The 23,862-nt window shown below is 38.6% G+C and overlaps 2 protein-coding genes across 4 annotated transcripts in view; both read left to right on the forward strand.

Moving 5' to 3' along the window:
- The first annotated feature begins 663 nt into the window (after nucleotides 1-663).
- On the forward strand, nucleotides 664-9,973 carry prtfdc1b (phosphoribosyl transferase domain containing 1b). Its single transcript, XM_079650075.1, has 9 exons — nucleotides 664-900; nucleotides 1,138-1,244; nucleotides 3,413-3,596; nucleotides 4,097-4,162; nucleotides 6,148-6,165; nucleotides 6,980-7,062; nucleotides 7,261-7,307; nucleotides 7,453-7,529; nucleotides 9,210-9,973. Exons 1-9 carry the CDS (start codon nucleotides 667-669, stop codon nucleotides 9,255-9,257), a joined length of 864 nt encoding a protein of 287 aa, XP_079506201.1. The 5' UTR covers nucleotides 664-666; the 3' UTR covers nucleotides 9,258-9,973.
- A 2,586-nt stretch (nucleotides 9,974-12,559) lies between these two features.
- arhgap21b (Rho GTPase activating protein 21b) overlaps nucleotides 12,560-23,862 on the forward strand; it is a 37,781-nt gene continuing 26,478 nt past the window's right edge. For all 3 annotated transcript variants that reach the window (XM_079650054.1, XM_079650055.1, XM_079650056.1), the window contains exons 1-4: nucleotides 12,560-12,803; nucleotides 13,626-13,820; nucleotides 20,986-21,165; nucleotides 21,324-21,345. In XM_079650054.1, the coding sequence (XP_079506180.1) occupies nucleotides 13,752-13,820; nucleotides 20,986-21,165; nucleotides 21,324-21,345 (271 nt within the window). In that variant the 5' untranslated portion in view covers nucleotides 12,560-12,803; nucleotides 13,626-13,751. The remainder of the gene's footprint in view (nucleotides 12,804-13,625; nucleotides 13,821-20,985; nucleotides 21,166-21,323; nucleotides 21,346-23,862) is intronic.

The following is a 23,862-nucleotide window of genomic DNA, read 5'->3' on the forward strand; positions in this document are numbered from 1 at the left end:
CTTGGGAATTTCACCAAGTGATCAATTAAGGTATATCTGTGTATCCATAATAATACGTAATAATGTATTTGTTGAGAACATTTTGTGATATTAATCTGCAAGGTAGCTAAAATTCATTCATAGCATTCTATTCCCATGTAAATTACTGCTTTATTGAATTTGTATTGCTATTTAACTGTATTTTATTACGGTGTAAAATATTTTTTGTTTTATATTAGATTTCTTATTTTTTATATTTTATGTATGCATCATGACATCAAGTCAAATTCCTAGTATGTGCGAACCTACCTGGCAATACACCTGTTTCTGATTCTGAACTATTGCTATCATATACATGTAGTGGAGTACAGTTCATTATTATTCATTTAGTAGAGTATAAGTATAAAGCAGCATAACAAAGTATAGTACAATTACCTGAACCTAAATATATTAAGGTACTTTCCACTATTTTGTCTTTAAAACATTTCTTATAAAAGCGTAGCCTACATTGTTCTACTTTTACACTTAACATTTAAATGTTGAATGAAGGACTACTTACATATTATTGTATTCAAGCATACAAATAACATTGTGATACTTTACCACCATCACTGCTTAGTATAGCTAATGAAGTCATTAACAGGCAGCGTGTGTTGTCCAACAGCAGCAGCCATGTGATTGATAGAGATGGTTAGTGTTATGCTGCCCCTGGCGGCAGCAGAGCAGTATAACACATCACAGAGGGATGCAAACATTCCTCCTCCCTTTACTCCTCCTCTCTCCGCACGGTGCCAAAACCTCCCCCCAAAGCCTCCTGCACCACTACTTTCCTCAAACGAGAGACTTTTTTTTGGTCAGCACGAAAACAACATGGCAGACGTTGTCGTCAAACCACAAGTCGGAGGAGGCGGCGGGATTGTGGTAAATTAAAACGAGAAAACACGAAAGCATGGCGTTCTACAGCGCAGGTTAAAGTTTCCATTGATGCTCTGGCAGTTTTTGCAAATGCAGGCAACTTTACACACCTTGTAAATGTATTGCCCGCATGTGTGTTGTTTGTACAACTTTTGGTGATACAAGTAGTTTGGTGTTTTGCAACTTTTAAACGATCAACAGTGAAGCAGTATGATGATTTGAGTTGATGTTTTTTGCTCGCAGATTGACGATGACTGGCCAGGCTACAGTTTAGATCTCTTCAGCTATCCGGCTCACTACTCCGGAGATTTAGACTGTGTCGTCGTTCCACATGGTGTCATTATGGACAGGTACAGCCCCAAAACCCCCCTTCTGCTGCCATTGTAACAAAAACCTTTGAGCCTCCCAAGTGTTTATGCTGTGAGGTGGCTCAAACTATACTTGCTTTTGAAAATGCTGAGAGATTCTGGGAAGATTCACTTCATGGTGCTGTTTTCAACTGTTGTGATTTGATCAGGTCAGTATGTCTATAAAATGATCACTGTCTGTCACACAAAACCAAAAACAACTCACCAGCAGACCATTATAAAGCATCATGATAGATATATCACATGCTTTTCTAAAGTTTATGATTTTGATGGAAGACATTAATGTGGACCTGAATCTTGATCTACGTCACAATAAAGTGATAAAGAAATATGACAAGTGTTAGAATAATTTTTAGTCAAAGGCAGTATAAGTCTTTGTGTTGATGAAGAAATTATGTTTGTGAATAGTGACGAATGCAGTGATTTTATTTGTTCTAAATCTGTGAAGAATTAGCAGCCAGAATATTATATATTATATAATATTATTCTGACATTCGGAACATCAGTAAATAATGAAACATTACATTTATGATAACTTGCATTGTTGTGACATCTTCAAGTGTCTTTTTAGTTGACCAACAGTCCAAAAATCAAATATGTGTAGTGTATCATCCTCATATGACAAAAGAAAAGCATACATTCTTCAGAAATTGCGCCGCTGTATTAAAATAGTTCTGATAGTCCAGAAATGTTTACGTGTAGGCTAACCTTTCACCAAATTCCAATGAAATGTGTAATAATCAGCTAACACAGAGACAATGGTCTTATTTAGTATTCACTAAGCACAAGAGAAGACGACAAACTAGTCAAATTAATAGTTATTAAACGAGCAGCCAACAATCAAATTTATGAAGTTACTGTTTAAGGACATTACAGGCAAAGATATCGTTTTTTCATGTACTTGCGTTCTTGTGTGTAGAGAGACATGGCCGGATTAGTACCTCCAGGGGCCCCTGGGCACTGAGCAGTCATGGGCCCCCCTGAACCCACGTACCAACAAGTAACACCACGCCTACCCAATCCTACCAACATGACCAATATTTGGAATTTTCAGTCAATCTGGCATGTCTAATCGCACACCTATTTTTCAAAAGCAGGGACACAGCCACATATTTCAACCAAATTAGGTCTAGCCTTTTGCCCTTTCAGTCAAAAATCACAAGACAAAGATACATTAGATTACATGTTACTTGTTAGACGCTTTTATCCAAAGCGACTTACATACTCAATACTGTGGGCAATCCCCACAGGAGCAATTTGGGGTGAAGTGTCTTGGCCCCCCCCAGACCAAGGCTCTATCCACTGCGCCACACGCCTCCCACAGATACAATGGATAAGATCTCAAAACAGTGTATGACTCAAGAAGACCTAGGTAATATCACTCAAAACCTCAGAGCAGCGCCCCACTTAATGCCAAAATATGACTGGCTGGCTGTACAAGTACACAAGGAGTTATATTAGTCACAAACATTGAGAGTTACAAATGTACAATATGTAGTGAAATTGTGTGGTTGCTCAAGGGTGGGGCTGTGATTTGGCTATACACCTCCGCCACGTAGTAAGAAAGTTGAGCGCATACATAGTGAGACCTACAGTACAGAGATGGTTTAGAAAAGCTGTGTTATTTATGGTGAAGATTGAGTGTCATTTAAAACAATGTATGACAAACAATGTTTTTTTTTTTTTTTTATCTTGTCACTGAGGGCCCTCTTTGCTCAAGGGCCCCTGGGCACTTGCCCATGTTGCCCATATGGTTAATCCGGCCTTGTAGAGTGAGCATCGGAACTTCACAGTCTTATCTCCCGACCTGATGTTTTTATTTTGTATTCAATCAATATATTTTTGGAAAGGGAAACTGTGTGCAAACAGCAGTAGATATATATTCATTTATTTAAAAAAAAAAAAAAGGGGGGGGGAAAGGGCACTTTCTCTGGTGGAAGAAAAAGGGCAGGGGCTCAAGCCCACTTTGTGTGCACGTGCCTGATGTTGACGATTGAGACAAGTCTGGATTTCTGATATAATTATATCTAAACTGCTGTCAAAGCAACAAGTCCTTAAACCCAAACCTACCAAAGACACCTTATTGACAGCCTGCTGGATAATGTCCCAAACAGATTAAATGGCTTGCTAGAGTGTCGCGTTGTTTACAGGACAGAACGTCTGGCTCGAAACATCATGGATGACCTGGGGGACCATGACATCGTGGTGCTGTGTGTGCTGAAAGGAGGCTACCAGTTCTGTGTCGACCTGGTGGACAAGATCAAGGCCCTCAGCTGCAACTCCAACCGCACCCTCCCCATGAGGGTCCACTTCATCCGGCTCAAGAGCTACCTGGTGAGCTCCTGCTCAAAGCGACACAAACAGCACTCTGACGCTAAGGGACGTGTGAAAGCTGAATGAATATGTCCCATGACATAGTCAGAAGATGTGTGTTATATTTAATACATTATGACACTGGTACCTTTGTGTAACTTTGCTTTAAATGTGCCTCATGTAGCTACAGCATCACAAGCAAAGCAGAAAAATACCATAGATTTTGAAATTATACAGGTGATATGCATTTGCCCGTGTGAGATAACATACAAGTATACCTCAGTATTCTTCTTTCGGTGTCTCTGTGCACCACTTATACCAAAGCAAATTCCTCATTTGTGTAAACCTACTTGGTAATAAAACTGATTCTGATTTGTATCCATGAATCTTAAGAAAAACTGATGAATAATATAGACTCGTAAAAACATCTGTTGTACCTGACAATGATTATTTGTTTTTAAATAGGATATCCAACGTTCATTTAACTAACTTGTTGATTTTCTATATTTTTAATCCCTCAGAATGATCTGTCAACAGAGGATCTTCACATAGTCGGAGCAGAGGATTTGTCTTTTTTAGCTGGAAAGGTAATACTTTTCTCATCTACACAATTAAAAAAAACAGCCAAACTTAGATAAAGAACTACATTTGAGTCCAGTGAAACATAATGATAAGCTCTATTACAATAAAAACTCTTTACAAGTGGCATGAAAATGCAGAGTATTGAGAGAAGTCAGCCTGAAGAGGGCAGCCTTCCCTCTCATCTGCTATCTCCCCCTCCATCCTGAGGAAATGGTTCAGTGTTTCCGTGAGGGAGATCAAAGATGGCAGTTTCTGACAAACCCAGCAGCCATCAGATACCAATTGTTCTAATGTAATTGTTTAAAGGCCTCCTTCACTTGATCTCAGTGGAAGCAAAGGGTAGCATCTGTGTAAATGGGGGGATAAACTTGCTATCATTGTTGCTACAGGCTCACTCTTTATTTGCTTGTCTTGTTATCATGAAATCAAACTTAGTACATCACTGGGCTCGAGTAGGTGTGTGTGTGTGACTGTGTAGTGTCACCAGATATATATCTGTGTATACTTTTAACTTTAAGTGAAATGTACAGGCTAATTTTAATACTATGGATGGTCACAGTCATTTCTGGGGATGGAAATAAGAGAAGCCAATATTCTGACAGACAATTTATTTCCTTTCTTTGCCTATTTTCAAGTGAATTATATAGTTTTTCCTCTGTAACTCATGCACACTACGTCAAGAAATACGCACTTGGATATCGGTGGTATGAACATAACAATTGAAACTACGACTGGTAATTGCTAGTTTTGTCTCACAAACATATATTTTAGTTTCACATAAAATGGAAAAAAGCAGCAAGTCCTGCCATTTAAGAAGCTGGATTCATAGTCTAGCCTTTTGTTCTGAAAAAGAACCTAAACAATCAATGAAGTTTCAAAATAGTTTAGTTCATTGTTGTTTTTTTTAAGATATTTGTGTGATGGATTACTTAACTACTATTACAGGAGTCAAAAGTATTTTTAGGTCATATAAATCAGCTGATCTAAACACACACCTCCCTTAGCTAAGCGCACACCCACACGCACACACTAAAATGCCCTATGGCCAGGCGTGGCAATAAGAAAAGGATGTGAGGTAGTGAGCTTGAGTCACTGCCGGCTGCTTCGCTCTCAGTATTTAAAGTGTGCTTGTGAAATCCCTGAGCACCCTGTGATGTACGGCTAAATTTAGTCAGCTTTTTGTAACAGTGTGCTGTGATGGTTTGCTGGAAGAGATAAACCAATTGTGTGACAAGGAACATATTACGGTACATAGTTCATTTTATGCCTTATCCTCCCTACAGTACATATGACAGGCAGTGGCTCACCCTTTTAATAAATCACTTATTCCTTTATATTTCTCCAGGGTTTACTGCATTCCAAAATAAATCTGTATGAATAATGAGTCCTAAACAAAGCACGACTGCATGCTTGGCTGAATCCTTTGTTTGTAAAGTAGAGTATACTGCAGACAATGACACGGCAGTTTAAGTTGTTTTTTATAATTGTGACCTATCTGAGTTAACTGAAGTTTTGATTGTTAGTATAAATAGTGCCCAGTTGTCTTCAGCCAATTAGTCAAACATTTGCAGAATCTCAGCTATTTCAGTGTGGCATTTAAACGACTGTAGGGACATGAGCTTCCAATGTAGATGACATCTTCCATAGATGATTTTGTCCCTTACTGATTTAGGGTCTGCATTAACAAATACGGATGGTTATTGCCCACGTTTCAAGACTTATGCTGTTACTTATTCCCTGAAAAATAACCTTAAAGATGTTAATTTCCTTTTACTACATTACAATTTAAATGTGTGTTGCTTTTCAAACAAAGCAGTGCAGTATTGAAAACTACTTGCCTCTTTTTTTCAGCTGTAATTGTTTATTTTTTGCTTTTTAGATGACCATTGTTTGTGTGGTTAACATGAAGATAATCCGTTTTATTTCAGTTCCAAACCAAGAATAATTGTTTGTTTTGCTCTCTCTTCTCTTCCCAAAATGCTCTCATAAGAACGTACTGATTGTGGAGGTAAGTCAACCGTATTTCTGCTCCTCTGTTTTTCTTCTCCACCAAATAAGCCTGTTGTTTTTCTTAGCCTGGATGGTTATCCAGGTCAAGGCACTTAAAAGTCTCATATTCTCTTTACAGGACCTGAGTTCAACTTCAGGAAACTTTTTAAGTTGGCTGACCTATATTTGGGAAATATGATCATAAACCTACTCTTGTTAGCCTTGAAGGAGAAATAATGATATTTACAGGAAGGCCATCATTGTGGTCACTGAGTCATGGTTTCTCTCTTTATGTAGACATTGCAGGATTTTGAAGCAACGGTCATTAGTCAGTGCTTAAGCATTTGTGAATATGGACCTGCAGTTATTGTATTATACTTTATTTAATTTTTTTAAGTTGCTATTGTTTTGATTACCTTTTTAATAGTTCTACTATAAATTATGAACACATCTACATGAGTAACAGGATAATCTAGTGCTCTTTCCACCTGTTTTTACACTCTCATATCCTGTCACAAGTGAAAATAAATGTTTAGCATAAGTGTGTTGGGACAATACTTTCTATATGAAGGGCTTGTTGACCTACATTTACATGACAACAGAGGCGTTTGTGTGTCAAATATCACATGTTGGTTTTAAATTCCTCTTTTTCAAGTGCAAGTAAAGTTATTTTAGAGAATGCTCATAAACCGTTATGTAATACAAGTACAGTCCGACCAACTTCCTTTTCACTTGTACTGCAGTGTAAAAATAAGTCTGTTTTTTCATCTGCATTTACTTCTTGGCAAGCTCCTATTTCTCAATCCAGTTTTCTTTAAACTTTTCTTTTACAGGCCATTGTGGGCACCGGAAAGACAATGAAGGCTCTCCTGAAGCATGTTGAATCCTTCAGTCCCAAATTGATCAAAGTAGCAGGGTAAGTTATACTCTAAAGACCTCAAAACCAAACTAGCACAGTTTTCCTCTTTGTGAATCACTCAACATCCACCTTCCAGTCTAGACAGAAAGAGGGAGACAAAGAAAGAATAAGTGACGCAGGTTACTACTCTTACATTTAAACCTAACGGGTAGAAAGAGATATCTCATGATAATGTCTGCTTTTTTTCCCTCCCAGATTGCTGGTTAAGAGAGTGCCACATAACTCAACATGTCTTCCTGACTGTACGTATCTGACCAGCCCTTTTTATGTGTTCATGAGTCATGGGTTTATTCTCATTTAAAACAGTCGTTGCTGATTGTTAGTCAGTGAGTCTTTGGACCATGGAAATATTTTCTATCAATATTCCACTTTGTCTTTTGATTTCAGATGTCGGCTTTGAGATACCTGATCGGTTTGTGGTTGGATATGCCTTAGACTACAATGAGTATTTTAGAGACCTAAATGTGAGTTGGTGCTGTTTTTTAAATTATAGACAACAATGACTCTTTAGTGAAAGAAGTCATTATGACTAGTAACATTAACCATTGAGGGAGTGGCTGGATTAATGTTACAAGTGAGAATATTATTTTCCAAAACTAATTTTAGAAAAAAGAAATCCAAAAAAAGGAAGCTGACTGCTTACATGAACAGTGAACCTAAATAAGCTTACATGAACAGTAAACCTAAATAAGTCCAAATGTTGTGAAATAACAGATTTTTTGAAAAATCACAACAATGGTTGCAAGTTTCCCAATCCTACCAATTGAATTGATTTAACAGGCAGCATTTTTAAGAACTTGTTGTTTATAAAGTTATTGAGAATCTAGAAATACTAAGATTGTATTTCAGTAAAACTGTTTAGATTTGTCTAATAGCAACATAAGCATGAATGTCACCTTTTGTCATAGTTTTACCTTTGTGTGTTAGATTATTGCAATCCAATGAGAAAACACCGTAATCTTGTACACCCTGACCTCAGCTTTCTTACCATACTGTGTCTGAACATTTTTATTTTGGTAATGGGGTCAAGCAAGGTGGGATTTGATCTCCTTTGTTGTTTAATCTGTACATGGATGATCTGTCTAGGAAACTGAACTTGTGTAAAACTGGCTGTGTCATCGGTGCTACTGTTGTCAACCACCTTATGTATGCTGATGATTTAATCATCGTCTCCCCATGCAATGCTGGCTTACAACAGCTTCTGAGGACTTGTTCCCAGTATGGCATTGATTTTAATATTAAGTATAACGCCAAGAAGAGTAGCATCATGATTGTGCGAAGTAAAGAGGATAAAAAGGCTGTATTTCCTAATTGTATTCTCAGTAACAACATTGTTCTCGTGTGCAGTGAGAGGAAGTACCATGGTCATTATATTTCTGATGATCTCACAGATGACAAAGACAGCCATAGACAACGCTGCAAATTGTATGCCCAGGCAAACATATTAATGCGGAAATTTCACAAGTGCTCTGTAGATGTAAGGTATCACTTTTTAAAGCTTCCTGTACACGGCTCACCTGTGGAGTAACTACAAGGCTAGAAGCATACACAAAGTAAAAGTGGCATACAATGATGCTTTACGGTTGCTGCTGAGGGTATCAAGATGGCACAGTGCCAGCCAGCTGTTTTGTTAACTTGGGGGTACCTACTTGTCAAGCCCTTTTTAAGAAAGTTAATGTACAAATTCATGTGTCGCCTAGAAGACTCGGACAATCATGTTATCTCGATTTTAATTAACCCTGTGAAGAGTTCTACTCGGTTCTCTTCCATGATTTGGAGACATTGGCGCAATAGCCTATACAGACAGTGAGCATGTGTGGCTAGCTGTGATTGGACTGATTTTATGTTTTTTATCTGTTTGTTTTTATCTGTTTTGTGTTTAGCTTTTCATCTTATTTATTGATGTGTGTCTTGTCTTTTTGTATGTGATATGGACCTTGAGTCTGAAATAAAGATTGAATTACCATAATTTGCCAAAGCACCTTATTAGTGCAGAATAAAATGGTTTTAATCGAGAATCAATTTGAAGTCAAATTTAAGAGTAATCTTAATCTCATCATGAAGAAGGGAACAATTCACACCCCTTCTTACATCATTAAATACAAATAAGTTTGTACTGAGTTCTATTTCTCCTTTTTTTTCAGCATATCTGTGTGATCAGTGAAAGTGGGAAAACAAAATACAAGATTTAAAAAAGGACTGCAAAAGGAGGCCACTGTCATAGATGTCTTCCGACAGCAAGCCTGAACCTTTTCCCTGGGATTCCATTCACTTACAGCTGCTATCGTGCCATTTGATCTCAAGCATCCCCTAATTTGTTTTAACATTCCTTCTATGAAATGTGTTATAACAATAGACACTGACGTTTATCTGGTAATCTTATCAAAGCAAGTACATGGTGTACTTTGCTTTTAAAGTAGCCATTTCATTCTTTATGTTTACAGAAGTTATCTGTATTGATAATTGAAATACAAGGAAACTGTGTGCCATAGTTTGTTTGACTTTAACACAAATTTCATCTCAACTTTGTGCCATAGTTTGTTTGACTTTAACACAAATGTCATCTTAACTTTGCTTCTTGTATGCATTGTAAAGGCTTGATAATCATGACCTGTATGAATGTGATACATTTTCTAAAGTCAGTGTGTGATTAGGTAACAAAGGAAAGCTTCTTTTAAAATGACAGAAACAGAGTTTTAATAAGAAATTAGGGATAGATTTGAACATGTTATTAACGTGTACATTGCCTGTCTGGTATTTCATTACTGTAGTTCTCCTGCTGTCACCTTTAATGCGGGGCAAACACTGAATGTACTTACTACTTTAAAACTGAGATGTAGTGTAATAGTTATCTAATTTCTGTATTTCCTTTTATAATATAACATGCAAGTAAAGTCTTTCAAACATTTACTTTGTCATTTATCAGTTTAATATTATCCCATTATCGGACTTAAAATAATGCACTACATATATTAATACAATTTGGTTTAAGTGAGGTCTTGGCTGGCTACCTCATACGTTTTTTTTAGGCTAGTCATATACCAAAACATATTAAATTGTGTGATTGAAATATGTATTTTTGTGCTACATCATATTACTGAGCTGCTGGGATGTTTTACATTCTAGTGAAGACAAGGGAAACTAGCTCATTGAGGAGTGCTCTTAAACTCCTTAACCTTTTGTTAACTGGTGTATTATTGCATCCTTTTCATTTTAAGACTTGCCAACAGTTGCATCCTGAAGATTGAGGTTAGAAATTCTTTAATTAAAAAAATAGATAGGTTAACTGCCAATGATCTAGTACAGGGAACAATAGAGAGTGGTTGTGTTGAGCTGCAGTGCTCTTTGTACACACCTGACATATGACTCCCCAGACTTTAAGCAGGGAACACAATGTGCCTAAAAAAAACAAAGCAGTACTTTTCATGGACTCAGGCTGGGGATTGTAGTGAATTGACTGACCTGAAATATGCCCTTATAACTAAGGAAAATATGAAGCACCCTAATAGTATTACATTATTAACAGCCTATGTTTTACTTGTAAGTGTTCAAAGGAAAAAGTATTCAGATTCCTTACTTGAGTAAAAATAGCAATAACAAACATTAAATACTCTTTTAAGTAAAGGTCCTTGGTCACAGGGAGACACTGGTGAAGAGGGCAACATTCTTAGCTTCTAAACAACCCCATGTTACTTCCCATAGTTATAACTTATACTTTACAATTCCTTTTGTAAGAATTGTTATGATCAAATATGCAAAAGAAGAATTATCTAATGCTAACTTTTGGTGAATCAAGGTGAAATTTGCAGACACAAATGGATTAAGTGTAGTCAAATAAACACCTTAAAGGTCCCCTATATTATACTGTTTTTCATCAATATATTATAGGTCTCAGATATATACAAAACATGTCTCTGAAGTGTTTGGCTCGAAATACCAAACAGATCATGCATTGTAGCATCCCATAAACCCCACTGTTTCAGCCCTGTTTCAAAAGTGCTGATTCTCTGTCTGTTACTTTAGATGAAAATAAGGAGTCACTCCCAACGCCCCTCTGAGAGATATTTGGTTCTAGGAGGAGATTCAGGTGATGAGGTGGGCTAATGGTCACACAAGCCAAAAAATCGTTATGAGATCATAAAGTGGCCAAAATCTGATCAGCTCATTTTCAGACAGGTTTTTATATAAATGGATCAGGACAAAAAGAGAGCACGTATTTTTTCCTGAAACTTTCAGAATCTCTTTACACAGAGGGGACACGTGTTTGTGTATAAAATACATGAACAAGTGGAATTTTGCACAATAGGTGACCTTCAATGTATAGCCTACTTTGGATAGTTTCATTCCACCAGACTGCAAAAACGTATTATGGAAGCAAAATAGCAACAACTCTCAAAACGGACCAATGCATGAAAACCAATGTGTTGTGTTGCACGGTCTCACTGTTTTGTGTTTGAAATCCTGCAAAACAAAAAAAAAGGCTATAGCTGTCAAATCAATGTAGTGGAATAACAAAACAAGTTCCTTTTGATATGTAGTGAAGTAAAAATAGATCTTATGGAAAAACTCTTTATGGATGACTTTATTGTCATCCATGATGTAGTACATCGTTGAGTGAAATTGTGTTTCCCTGGTCAAAAGAACGCAAAATACATTATAGTAGCCTACAATAACAACTATAGGACAATAATGGGGAGATGTGAAATCAAGTAGGCTGAACAAATATAAAGTGCAATAAACAAAACCTGTTAGTGTTTCATGAGGATATTGAGGATATATTTTTTTGCACTTTTTGGGGAAGCAGTTCAAAGATGTTTTGTCTGTCAGGTACAAATGCAGTTGGACCTCAATTTACAAGTTGTTTTCCTACTGCTGAAAGTTGAACTAGCTGGACAGGACAGCTTTGTGAAAGTCTCCTCCCAAAACTGACCTCTGCAACAAAAGCTGCCAATCCCAAGAACAGGTGGTCCCTTATGGTGGAGGGGAATAAAAGGAACATTTTTCAGACCTCTGACAATCTGAGCACTTATTCTACAATCTGTTCAAGGTTGTGTGTAAAGCACTGTCGTTGTGGAGCAATTGATTTGAATGATCTGCTTTGGGGAGTATGGCAGCAAGATGAGAGCAGAGATTATATGTTGTGTGAACTCACATTCCTCATCCACTGCCATCCACATGCCAGCCCTTCTCGACCTCACTTTGAACCAGGACATGTGACTGTTCGTTCTGCCTTGTTGTTTATATGATACGAAAGCGGGTTGAATTGTGGAAAGGCTAGAACATAACATAAGTGTGTCTTTGTTACTTCCACTTCGTTGTCCGGCAGACAGGGAACGTTTTCTCCCCACATTAAACTCCAGTTGAAACGGCAAAAAAAACACCACTTTTTTACCAACTCAGCTTACTTTTTGCAAACTCGCACCTGATTGGCTCGGTCAAATGCAACCCGGCTTGTGATTGGCTGAGAGCATCCTGTTGACCGAAGGTGGACTCCCAGAGAGTAGGGATCGGGAACGCTGGAAGCAAAAAAATCTCCTGCTCCAAAACGGCACCATGCGCCTCCCCTGTGTGGGTTTGGAATAATCACCGGGAAGCAGTTTGTACTCAAACTATATTAAATTATGACAACGCCTGACCATCTTGCAACTCCCACGCTAAGATTTGACTTTTTCTTGTCGCCTTTATGGATACTGGCTGCCGCTGTTACCGGCCTGTAATGACGCTTTGCAACTACACAGGTAACTTTGTTTAAACTCCAGCAGTTAGCATGGATGCTAACCGCTAACAGCCTGTAGCCTCAGTTAGTTTGGTTGTTGTTTTTACTCACTTTACAAGTTATTTCTCACAACGTGTATAACGCATAAAGTGGGTATGTCGGCTCGTATCGCCTTTTGAACTTTCTTTGTGTCGGTATTATATTACAAGTAACAAAGAAAAAAACGAGTTTTGTGTGTCGCTGGAGAACAACAGCTCGACACGCTCTGTTCGTGCCTCAGTTGACCATCAAACAAGAGACTTTCAAATTCACCCCCTGTAACCACACTACCGATGGTTTTATAATTTAAATACAAATCATATGATGACCAAGTGTCACTTATGCTTTATTATCCTGGTCTTATATGCTTGTTGTAACTTAATTTCAAATATGACGGACTCTCTTTCGCCCTGCCTCCCATCTGTAACTAGTCCACTTGTTGCTGGCCATTCATTATGCAGTGTTGACTATCCACGTTGTTGTGCTTCAAGCTGAAGGCAGCAACCTCAAATTGTTCTCGGGTGAATAATGCGGTGATGTCGTGGTTTGTCACCTCTCTGTTTTTCAATACGTCCACAACTTTAAGGTGATATTCAGTTAAGTTAGATTAGCATGTTGCATAATGCTGATTGTCCATCATTAAGCACGGATGGTCTACTATTATGTTGTTGAAATACTAGGGTATTGATTCATGTTGTTTGATCAGTGATAGACGCCATACACAATTAGCTAATTTAAAAATAGACCTAACCCTAAAACAAAGTGCAGTAATAACATATGTCTGTGATTTCTTTCTCTTCAACAGATGGACTAATACACCAAGCAAGAATGAAGCTGTAAATTGGAGAAACTGGAATTATATACTTGCATCCTGCTGGAGCTATTTTTTTATATGGGCGTTCATGGATAAAAGGATTTTATTTGAAGTTGAATGATGGCATCACATTGGGTTCATTCTGAAGATGATGGGAGACAACCAGCAAGATCTTCTTTCTGTGAGGTAAACAACAACAAGAACACAATTCAAACCTCACACGATGAATGTTATTTGTATAATAATGAATGACATTTTTCAAGTGGGGATCATGAAAGAGATTTTTCAGGGGCTACCGACTCTCTAGTTTCTCTCTCTCTCTCACTATGGTGTTTGTGGGGGAGTAGTGTGTGTTTGACACTTTGGCCCAGCTGTTTGTTCTTGTAACAACTCCTGCTGGATTGTGTAGCTCTTTATCTCACCAGTGCTTCACTGGTTGGGTTGTTTTTTTTATAATAACTGCTGCCAAATTGTAGGTTTTTCTTGTAATCGGCTGGGGTTGGTCATTGTATATTTCCAGATCAAAACCCAGATTTCCCATTGCAGGACAATATTTAATTAGATAAATTTTTTTTAATCAAACTCATCACTGGAGGAAATTGGAGGATGGCAGTTTATTAAAGAGCCGTCTTTCAGATTTTTAAGCTGTGACCTCTGTAACGCCAGACAGGACAAAATCTGCTCCTCTGAGAGCTTGTCTGAATGAAGACCGTTATGGTAAACTAGTAGGTAGAATAATAGAAGGGCTCCTATTTATCGAATCTGTAGTTTTCTTTCATTCACTAGATTGCTTTTAATGTAATATTCAGCTCGTCACTAAAGCCTCTCTGCTTCTATGTGAATACTCTGTAAATGAGGGATCCTCATGTTGTTACTTCAAACAGACGGACTGAATTGGATTGTAGATCATTGAATAGAGCACATAAGAGCTAGAAGGATAATTTTGTGCTCAACAAGATATTAATTCCATTTGAATGCATCTAATAAGGCGTCCAGAGATTCTTTGAAGTCTAAAAACATAATAAATCACAATAAACTCTTTTCCTAGCGGGAACACAAGCACAATGATGTTTTTAACACAAAGCTCATTACTGCAGAGAAAACTACTTTTGCAATTTGGTCTTTTCACGGTCAGACTAAACAATGAGTTTAATGAATGATAAGTAGAACACAATTCAGATGTGTACAGAAAATAACTCCAGGCAAAATAAAATCTTCCTGCGTAGCTTTTAGAAAAAACTATTTTGTATAATACTCAAGAAACATGTTTTAGATTAGTTTTTCTTTTGGAAGTGTTGTACGGTGTTTGGAGAACCTTGGTACTGTGCAGTCGGTGGAAATCCTCCTTTTTAGCAGTCCCTCTCATAAGCCTACCACACAAACCAATTCATGTGCTAATTTTGATCCGGAAACCCCCTGGAGTCTGTGGCCCTGGCATTTTCTGGAAATGATGACACTGTGGATTTAATTAGTGACTTCAGAAGTGTATGGGTTTCTTAAATACCTATTCTGTAACGCGTGTTGCCAAGAAAAACGTGTGATTGTCTTAGTTGATAAAGATTGGTCCAAAGACGTTGATAACAAATGGATGTGCCATATTTTGATTTCAAGAAAGGGAGAACATTAGTTACAAAGAGAACTAAAACATGAAATAAATCAACTAAGATCTTATTTTTTTAAACAAAAGTACAACTGTAGATTGCATTATAACAGCAAATAATATATAATAATACTCAAAAAGTGTGTCTATTGTATTTTTCTGTAAAAACATTAAGGACATTGTCCCCATATCTTCTCATACTTTTCTAGTCATGCAGTCTTTTCTATTCTTTTGACCTGTTCACAACCATTCTGACCATTGGTCCGGGAGATGATTGTTTCCTATATTGCATAACAACTTGATAGAAACAAATATATTAGTTGATTTAAGATTTTGGCCTTGGGCTTTTGCTAGTGTATTGTTCTTTCCTTTACACCGGAGTGCGTGTCTGCTTTATCAGCTGCTTCGTGCATGGTGTTCAAACATTGCATCAGAATCCAAATAGCAGACAAAGTGGGCTTAACGTCTCCATCCTCCACTCAGATTCCTAGACTAGATACTTATTTTGCAGAACACACTGGTATAGATATCTCTATACGACAAGGATTGTATCACACTATGGATTAATTCATGTGTCCTCCTATATGATGAGTAGACTTTCATGATTCATAAAACCTGCCCCTTAGTTGGTTATGCTCCAGTAGAATGACAGAAATGAGAGTGTAATTAACTACTGTTCTGGATCATGAAACATGATCTATATTTAGCACTTTAAGGGGCTATCGACAAACAGACCCCGCCTGTCCCCGCAATCTTGGCTTCATTAAGGCTCAGCTTTATCTTATTTAGTCCGTCTGCCTTTTACAGAACCCTCTGTGAAGGCATCATATGGCTAACCGATGGCTATCGGAAGGAAACATGTACTTTCAATTGGATAGAAGAAGTCTGTTACTTCCTGTTGGCTTATGGTTGGGTCTGTGATGGCTCGGGGGGAAACATAAGAGATGGTCTTCTATGTGATTCAGTTTTTCCTCCTCCCATAGTTTCTGTGCTGTAAAAACATCCATGTCATCTCAAATGGAACGGCCTGTGACGTTTTCTGTCAATTGTTTAAATATCTCCCTTTGTAGTTTGAATCATTAACTGAAGGGGGTTATTTAGAGAGCTGACTGCGGTTTTACTTTCATCCTTTTACTCAATCCTGCTAAATCCTTTTAAGCAATGGGACGGGTTAGAGATGTTTGGTGTTGGCAAAACAATGCTACCAATATATTTGGTTAAAGCTAACATGTTATACAAGCTTAATATGAACCTATTTACAAGTCAGTAAGCATTCACTTTACACATTTAAAAAAAAAAAAAAAAATGTGTGAGATATAAGCAAACAGCTGTTTTTTGTTTTAAATCTCTCTCCTAAGGAAACCAAAAGCATCTGTAATTTCCTCTCACAGATGAGAGTGGGCTGTATAAGCAGTCAAGTCTACATTTCGCTGTAGACAATTCACTGTTGTAGTTCTTTACTCTGCAGTCTCATGCACGTGGTAGATGGGCAGCTTGGCGGCACTATAAAAGACCACATAAAGAGTAGAAATTGTTACAGTGTTTAACTAGGTATAAATGTTCTGTAAATTGGATTAGATACTTACACCCAAGTGGCTCCCTACAGCAAGGGACAACAGGCAGTTTCCCTCAGCAGGTGGCCTCTTGTAAGACTGCCATGAATGTGTGTGAATGGGTGAATGCTGACTTTTATATGTAAAATCACTTTGAGGGGTCATAAAGACTGGAACACTGCTTGCAGTCCCTTTGACACTACCATTGCTATGTCTTTCTGCTTCTTTTGATGTACTGCTTGAATGCAACAAATTGCTTATTCTACTCAAATCAAATTTAAAGATACTTGTTTCCAACATTCTTTTATTGCACACATTGAATATCAAACTGAACTCAAGACACCAATACAAAAAACTGAGAGTAAATTACCATTTTAAAATGCGGTCTTCTACTGATCCCCTTTTAGTGACTCAATAACTCTTAATGTTTTTTCATTATTATTTATCATGTTATGACAATACATAAAATGATATATAATGCAGCTCTTTGAAACCCACATTATGAATGTAGATATCAGTTTTTGTGTTAATGTTACAGAACCACCAGGCAAGTTTGAAAATCTTGTTCTTTAGACGATGATCCTCGGAATAATGTAATGAAAAGAGGCCAAACTTCAAAACAAAAGTCCTGCATGAACAAAAGCCAAAGGACTTTTTTTTACTCCCGTTTGTATGTTACAACTAGAAGTGTGGCTTGAAGAAGACATACACCACGGCCCACATCGACTGAGTAATGATGCCCCTAACCTTGTCTTGCGCTACAGGACTGGAACACCCAGGTCTCCTCAGTGTCCCTGTATCATTAGCTCAGGCTTTTCACAGTTAAGTGCTTGGTTTAGACGGGATGTGGTGTAGAATTTGGCAGCCCACAGAGAACCAGGTTTCTTTACATTATAAGACTTGTCAGATTTTTTTTAGAGCAGCTGATGTCATGTGGTGCTTGTAATGTGTCATTTGGTGATGTCAGCAGAGGCTTTTAAACACACAGGCCGTGCAGTGTGTGGTTTCATGGTATTTGTTAAAATGAACAAGGTAGAATTTCTTGTTCTTATACAGTGTGTAACTAGCCTCTAGATAACAACATTTGTGGTGTGTAAACAGCTGTGCATGGACAGTTTTTTCCCCCTAAGATGTCTGATGTTGGTGGTTAGTATTGGTTTTTCTGGCATGTAAAGGGGTCATTTGTGTGTTTTTGAAGTGGGGTTGTATGGGGTACTTATCCATAGTGTATTATCTAGAGTAGATGTCTGTCGGCATCCACCCAGTTTGGAGAAATAGACAGGAGTACTGCATGAAAGCTAATAAATAAAATGCTTTGGACAGGGCTGGAAAAAATATTTTGTGCACCAAATAATCAATATCAATTGATCAGTTGAAGAACATTTTCACCTCTTTACCCCTCCAGTTGGGGAACTGAAGCTATTTTGCCCATCTTTACTCTTGCCAAAACCACCTGACTTCATTAGAAAAAATCATTTGAACAACATTTTTTATTTGACCATATGGCCATAGTTTGGTACATTCTAAAAACATGTGGTGGATATATCCATTTGATACCGTAGCATTGCTTTTTAAATGTAAATGCCAGTTGTCCTGGCAAGACCTGATCTGTTGATCTTTGCAAATACAGACTCAAACAATGGCTACAGCCCCAGTGTTAGAAAACCCCCCCATCAGCCTTGGATAGTGTTGTTTTGGTGTTTATTCATTATTTGGGGATGTTGTTTGAACCGGATGAGGCTGAACCATAGACTGGGCTGAACAGATCCCAGAAAAAGACAGTCAGTCTGTTTTCTTCCCAGCTGCTGTCTGCAGCTCTCTGCTACAATCACATTCATTCAAACTCAAGAAGTTGCTATAAATAGATTCACTTTCACTTGCCTCAGTAAATCCTTGAAATACCTCGGCAATGTGTTTATTTTGTTTAGTAGATGTCACTCAAACTGGAGTTACCAATGCAAATAGGCAACTGTTGGAAAACAACACAGATTTATGGCACACAAGAATAAGCCCCTATACATCAGTTTTTATACACAGGCACTTGTTTGAAGGATTAATACATTGTTGGTTCTGCTGTTTTGGGACTCACTGGAATCTGGGCGTGGAAATGCGTGTTCCCACTCTGAGACGTGGTTACTGCTTGGATCCAATAGATATCCAGCAGGAGAACAAATGCCTCCTGAAAACCTTTTCCCAGCTGCCTCGCCCAGTGCAAATATAAGTCTGGCATTCTGGTGATTCATAAATGGGTGAGAGGCATTCACTTGTGGGCAGGAGGGAATCGGCGTGTGTTTTGATGTGGGTTTTTCTCTTTCACGTGCTCCTTCTTTGTAAGCCCTTTTTAAAAAGTTATCTCAAAATGTGCTCCCTTTGTATGTGGATTTTCTTTTGACCTCTTGTCACGGTTATTTCAAAGCATTTTGAATCTTGTCCATCAGGTTTATACCAGAGTCTGACTTTCTTCTTCGTCCTTTTATAATATAGGTTTTTTTTCGTTAGAGAAAAAGGGAAACCATGAAGGAAATGTGGGCCTGGAATGTATTGACCTGGAATGTCACAACAGTATTAGCTATGCAAGTGGCAATGATAACAATGCTTGGCATGTGCCTGTCAGGAGGCCCACACCCCCTTCTGTCCTCCACATTTAAAGATCAGAGAGTTGGAGATCGCCCTCTGCTCAGGCTGCTAAATCAGATCCAGCCTTCCCCCGGAGTCCAGAGGGGAGCAATGCAGGCATTTCAAACATTCAGTCGATCTATTGTCATATCAGCACAAGTACTTCTCCGGGTATTGATTTCAATGTTTTCTAGTGGCGTGAAGGCACCCAGGACTCGTACAGACACAAACTTCAACAAGAAAGTGCTGGTATCACAGAACAGCCAAATCTTGGTTATGCACAGTAAAACCTGTTTTGCTAGTCTCATTAAAATACATGGGTGTCAACTGCACCTGCAGCTCTATGTTCCAGCCAACCACTGTAGCACTATGACTCTATACACTTCGCGTGTTTGAACTCTTTTATGTGTTGAACAACTCCGGGTGCTACTTAAAATGCACTTTGATCCAAACAGTTTATGCCCCTGCCTCTTTCAGAAGCCTATGGTTCAAAAGCAGAACAAACTGTGGTGGCTGAGAAGCAGTAAAACACAGTGAAGAGAGTGCATTAAAACATGCTTTGACTCGGTTCACAGCTCCAGGCACACACTTTATTTCTAATGACCCATTGAGTGTGAGGCTGGATGTTTATCCTGTGACATTTCTCAGAGTAATTGGATGGGGGCAATTGTGGTTGTATGTTAGTTTGAACAAACTGTCGCTCATGATTATTTTTGTTTAAATGTGGTCTGGTCATTTACTACTCCCCGCAACAGCTGAATCAAGTGGTAGAGCTTTTCAGATTTATACATTTATAACATTTTACAAACGGGTCAGATAAGTATATTTTGTGTTTTAGTTGTGCATCTATCACCATTAGACAGTAGTCTTGTAAATCCTTTTGGCTATGTTAACATGCTGGTGATTTACTCTGATTTTCTGACATTTCACTCAACATTTCTGGCCAGGCGGAGATATCGGAAATGCAAGCTCATCAAATTCCTCTCATTGTGGGGGGAAAGTCTATGCTTCATGGGGGGGGAGGGTTTGTTTGAGACAGGGTGAGGGGAAAATCCTCTTCTAGTGTGGAAATACAAGAGTGTTAGAGCATTTATAGGTGTTCATGAAAGTTGTACTGGAACAGGGAATATGATATGGGGGGACCTGAGTGAGGGGGGGTGTTGCTGCACACACGATTTTACAAAGGCGTGCGGCTAAAAATAGCCAGTAAACACAGGGGTGGGTGTCCAAAGCCCTGAAGCCTGAAATGCTCTACACTCCAGCTGTGAAAATGGGAGACTGTTGTAAACACTGGGCTGCCTATACCGTTTCTAAACCATGTCCACCTTTGATGAATAAAACTCTGTATACATGTACACAAATAATAATATCGTTATTTGTTGGTATGTGTATATGGGGAATGACTTGTGTATTTGTACTTAAAGGAATTATTTTGGATTTTAGCCTATACGTTTTGCATTATGTACACTTTCATAATTTGTTATTCACTTTTTCAAAACAATTCTCATAGATCCCCTTATCAGTGTGACATTGAAAGTAGGACTACATTTAAATGCCGTCCTCCGTCTTTTTCTATTTGTAGAATGAATCTCCAGATTGGAGGAACTCGGCTGATTCCCCTGCAGCGCAATACTCGACAGACGAGGAGGCGTTCTCGTGGCCAAGACCTAAGACCGTGTGTCTGCGGCGCACCTCCCATGGATTCGGCTTCACCCTGCGTCACTTCATCGTGTACCCACCGGAGTCCACGGTGCATTTTCCGGTACATTTCAGTATTTGTTTGTTATCTTTCCTAGGTTTCGTTCACCTGAGTATTGTTTGCTTATCACATAAGATTACACTGAGTCAACAGAAAGCCTGGAACTTGAATTCTCTGACCGTGAACCACAAAGTCACCTGAGTATTTCTGTGTTTTTACAGGAGGAAGATCATGGCCGCAGAGGTAAGCAGAACACTTGGCTGTTTCACTTCATGCATTCCCTCCAGCTCTGCTGAGTCAGCAGTGTCCATAACTTCTAATGACCCTTAATCCATCCACTCTTTGGCTCTTTTTGCTTCCTTGTGCGATTAGAACAATGTAGCTCTGTGTGTCACTGACCTTTGTGAAAGCATGAATGGTTTGGTCAGCACCACCTGCTTCTCTCCTGCACCGACCCACCTCTTCGTATTGTTTCACCTTGCTGCTTTTCTCCCCCCATAAAAAAGGCTTTCAGAAAGAGATGGCCTCCATGTTGGTGTTCGATCCTCTTTCCCTTGTTATTCTAATAAAGCTCTATTTTCTCTCCTCATAAAGGACAAGTCTCACACCAACACCCTGACATAGGTTCATGTTGCTTAGTTTATATGAACAATTACCGTAATTTTTGGACTATAAGGCGCACCTGAATATAAGCCACAGCAGCTAAATTGAATGATGTGTACATATATAAGCCGCACTGGACTATAAGCCGCAGGTGTTTTAATGTTTAATTACCATATGTAAGGGTTCGTGCACAGAGGGGATTGTCGGGAAAGAGATGGCTGTTTGAGGAAGCTCCCATTTATTAACATTTCAACAAACAAGTTGCATATTTGCATAACGTATTCAAGTGTTAGCATTTAGTGCAATAGTAGCTACAGAACATTTACTGTGCTGTGTAAACTGTACTGTATCACATAGCGTTTCAGACACACAAACTTTTCAACTTTCAAACTTAAAGGGTGCGCTCCCAGCGCACGTACCGGCAGTGATCTACAGCAGTGGTTTTCAACCAGTGGTACGGGGACAAACTGTCTCGCTCTCGTAATGTCTGTCTGTCTTGCTCTCGTTCTGTCTCTCGTACCACTCTCGGTTCCACTTTTACTTTTGCGCGCTACCTGTCTCACTCTTTTCCGGCCTCCATCTTTTCCTGCTGGAGCCCGCCGCTTAAAGGTGGGGGGCGCGGACCGGCCATAGAGCCCATAGAGTTAAAGGTGGTGGACTGTAACCTGTAAAATCCATAGATTTAGGAGGTCCCCTAGTGGCCGTTAGCTGTAAAAATCCATAGATTAGCCGCACCGTTATATAAGCCGCAGCGTCGAAAAATGGGTAAAAAGGCGCGGCTTATAGTCCAAAAATTACGGCGCATACTTTACATCCTGTGTGCAACATATATTTAAATATTAACACATTTTTACAAAAACACAAAGTTCAGATATTTCTTTTGATAAAATATGCAGAATTTTATGTGATTCTTATTTTATTTAAAGAGAATTAATCACAAATCTTTTGCTTCAGGAAAAGACAGATCTAATTAGTTTCGCCTTGGAATCCAGAGAGAATATGAAAAGGACATGTTTAGATTTGTATATCTGTGGTTAGAGATGTCCCGATCCGATCACGTGATCGGGGATCGGAGCCGATCACGTGATCGGGGATCGGAGCCGATCACGTGATTTTCAAAAGATCGGAATCGGGAGAAAATAATCAAAAAAATAGGACGATTTTAGATTAGCAAACCTTTAGATTAGTTTTTATGGGTATTGTCTTTGATTGAGTTAACTGTTACTTTGTGTCCCACCCCAGTGACTTGTTTGTGGACTTAGCTCAGAGCTTAGTCTGTTGCTTTTGGTTGACCTTGAGGAGATTGCTATCCATTTGGACTTCAGTAATTCTATTACACATTTATAATCTTAGGAGGAGGAAATGTACAGAAGAGCACCACTGTGATTCATCTTGAACATGTTGAGGAAGTATTGTATGGACAAATAACCCCTTTGTTCTCATTACACATGGCAAAACCTGTGTCTACTGCCCTTTTTAGTTTTGAGAAATGTTCACACAAAATGTATTAAGTAAAAGCTTCACTAATGTTATTTGCTGACCTAAAAGGTAGAGGCATTCATAATTGATAACTCACACCCTGTAGTGAGTAAAGCTCAGATACTGATGTCACCTGATCGTACGGTAGTCTTTTGAACTCAAACGTGTTTTAACACAGTATAACCCAGCTGTATCTACAGCTGGGTGTTGATAACTGTGTGCTGGAACAGATAATGTGTTGTAGGACATGGAGACCCCGCCCATTAGAAAGCAGAGTGCACATGGTCATCTGCACATGATAGCCAATCCATGTCTGTTTACAGTCCTGTGCTAATGATAATTATAGCTTTCATTCAATTAAAACCCTGAATGGACTGTATATGATGTATGTACACAGTGAATTGTGGAAATGAACACGGATATAAAATCAAAGTTTATATCCAGATATCCAGCAAGGCCCGCGACACGATAGCTTTTTTATCTCGATGGAGACTGCTCGAAATAGCACTTAAAGCCGCCCATATCCACACGGCTAAATGTTATTGTGGTGTTCCAAATGTGAACTGTTTTTGTGACCCACTTTGTGCTTTTTTTATTTTTTTTCAACAAAAGGGATATTCTGGAAACAACACACATGGATGCTCATTGTCCAAATGTAAACTTCATGCAACCATACAC

Source organism: Notothenia rossii (assembly GCF_949606895.1).
Source record: "Notothenia rossii genome assembly, chromosome: 9".
NCBI lineage: Eukaryota > Metazoa > Chordata > Actinopteri > Perciformes > Nototheniidae > Notothenia > Notothenia rossii.

Bases quoted from the DNA above. Each gene is read 5' to 3' on its own strand.
- prtfdc1b (XM_079650075.1), top strand. From the start codon at position 667: ATGGTTAGTGTTATGCTGCCCCTGGCGGCAGCAGAGCAGTATAACACA. The intron at 1,245-3,412 runs GTACAGCCCCAA...CGTTGTTTACAG, and splicing joins CATGGTGTCATTATGGACAG to GACAGAACGTCTGGCTCGAA. The intron at 7,063-7,260 runs GTAAGTTATACT...TTTCCCTCCCAG, and splicing joins AAATTGATCAAAGTAGCAGG to ATTGCTGGTTAAGAGAGTGC.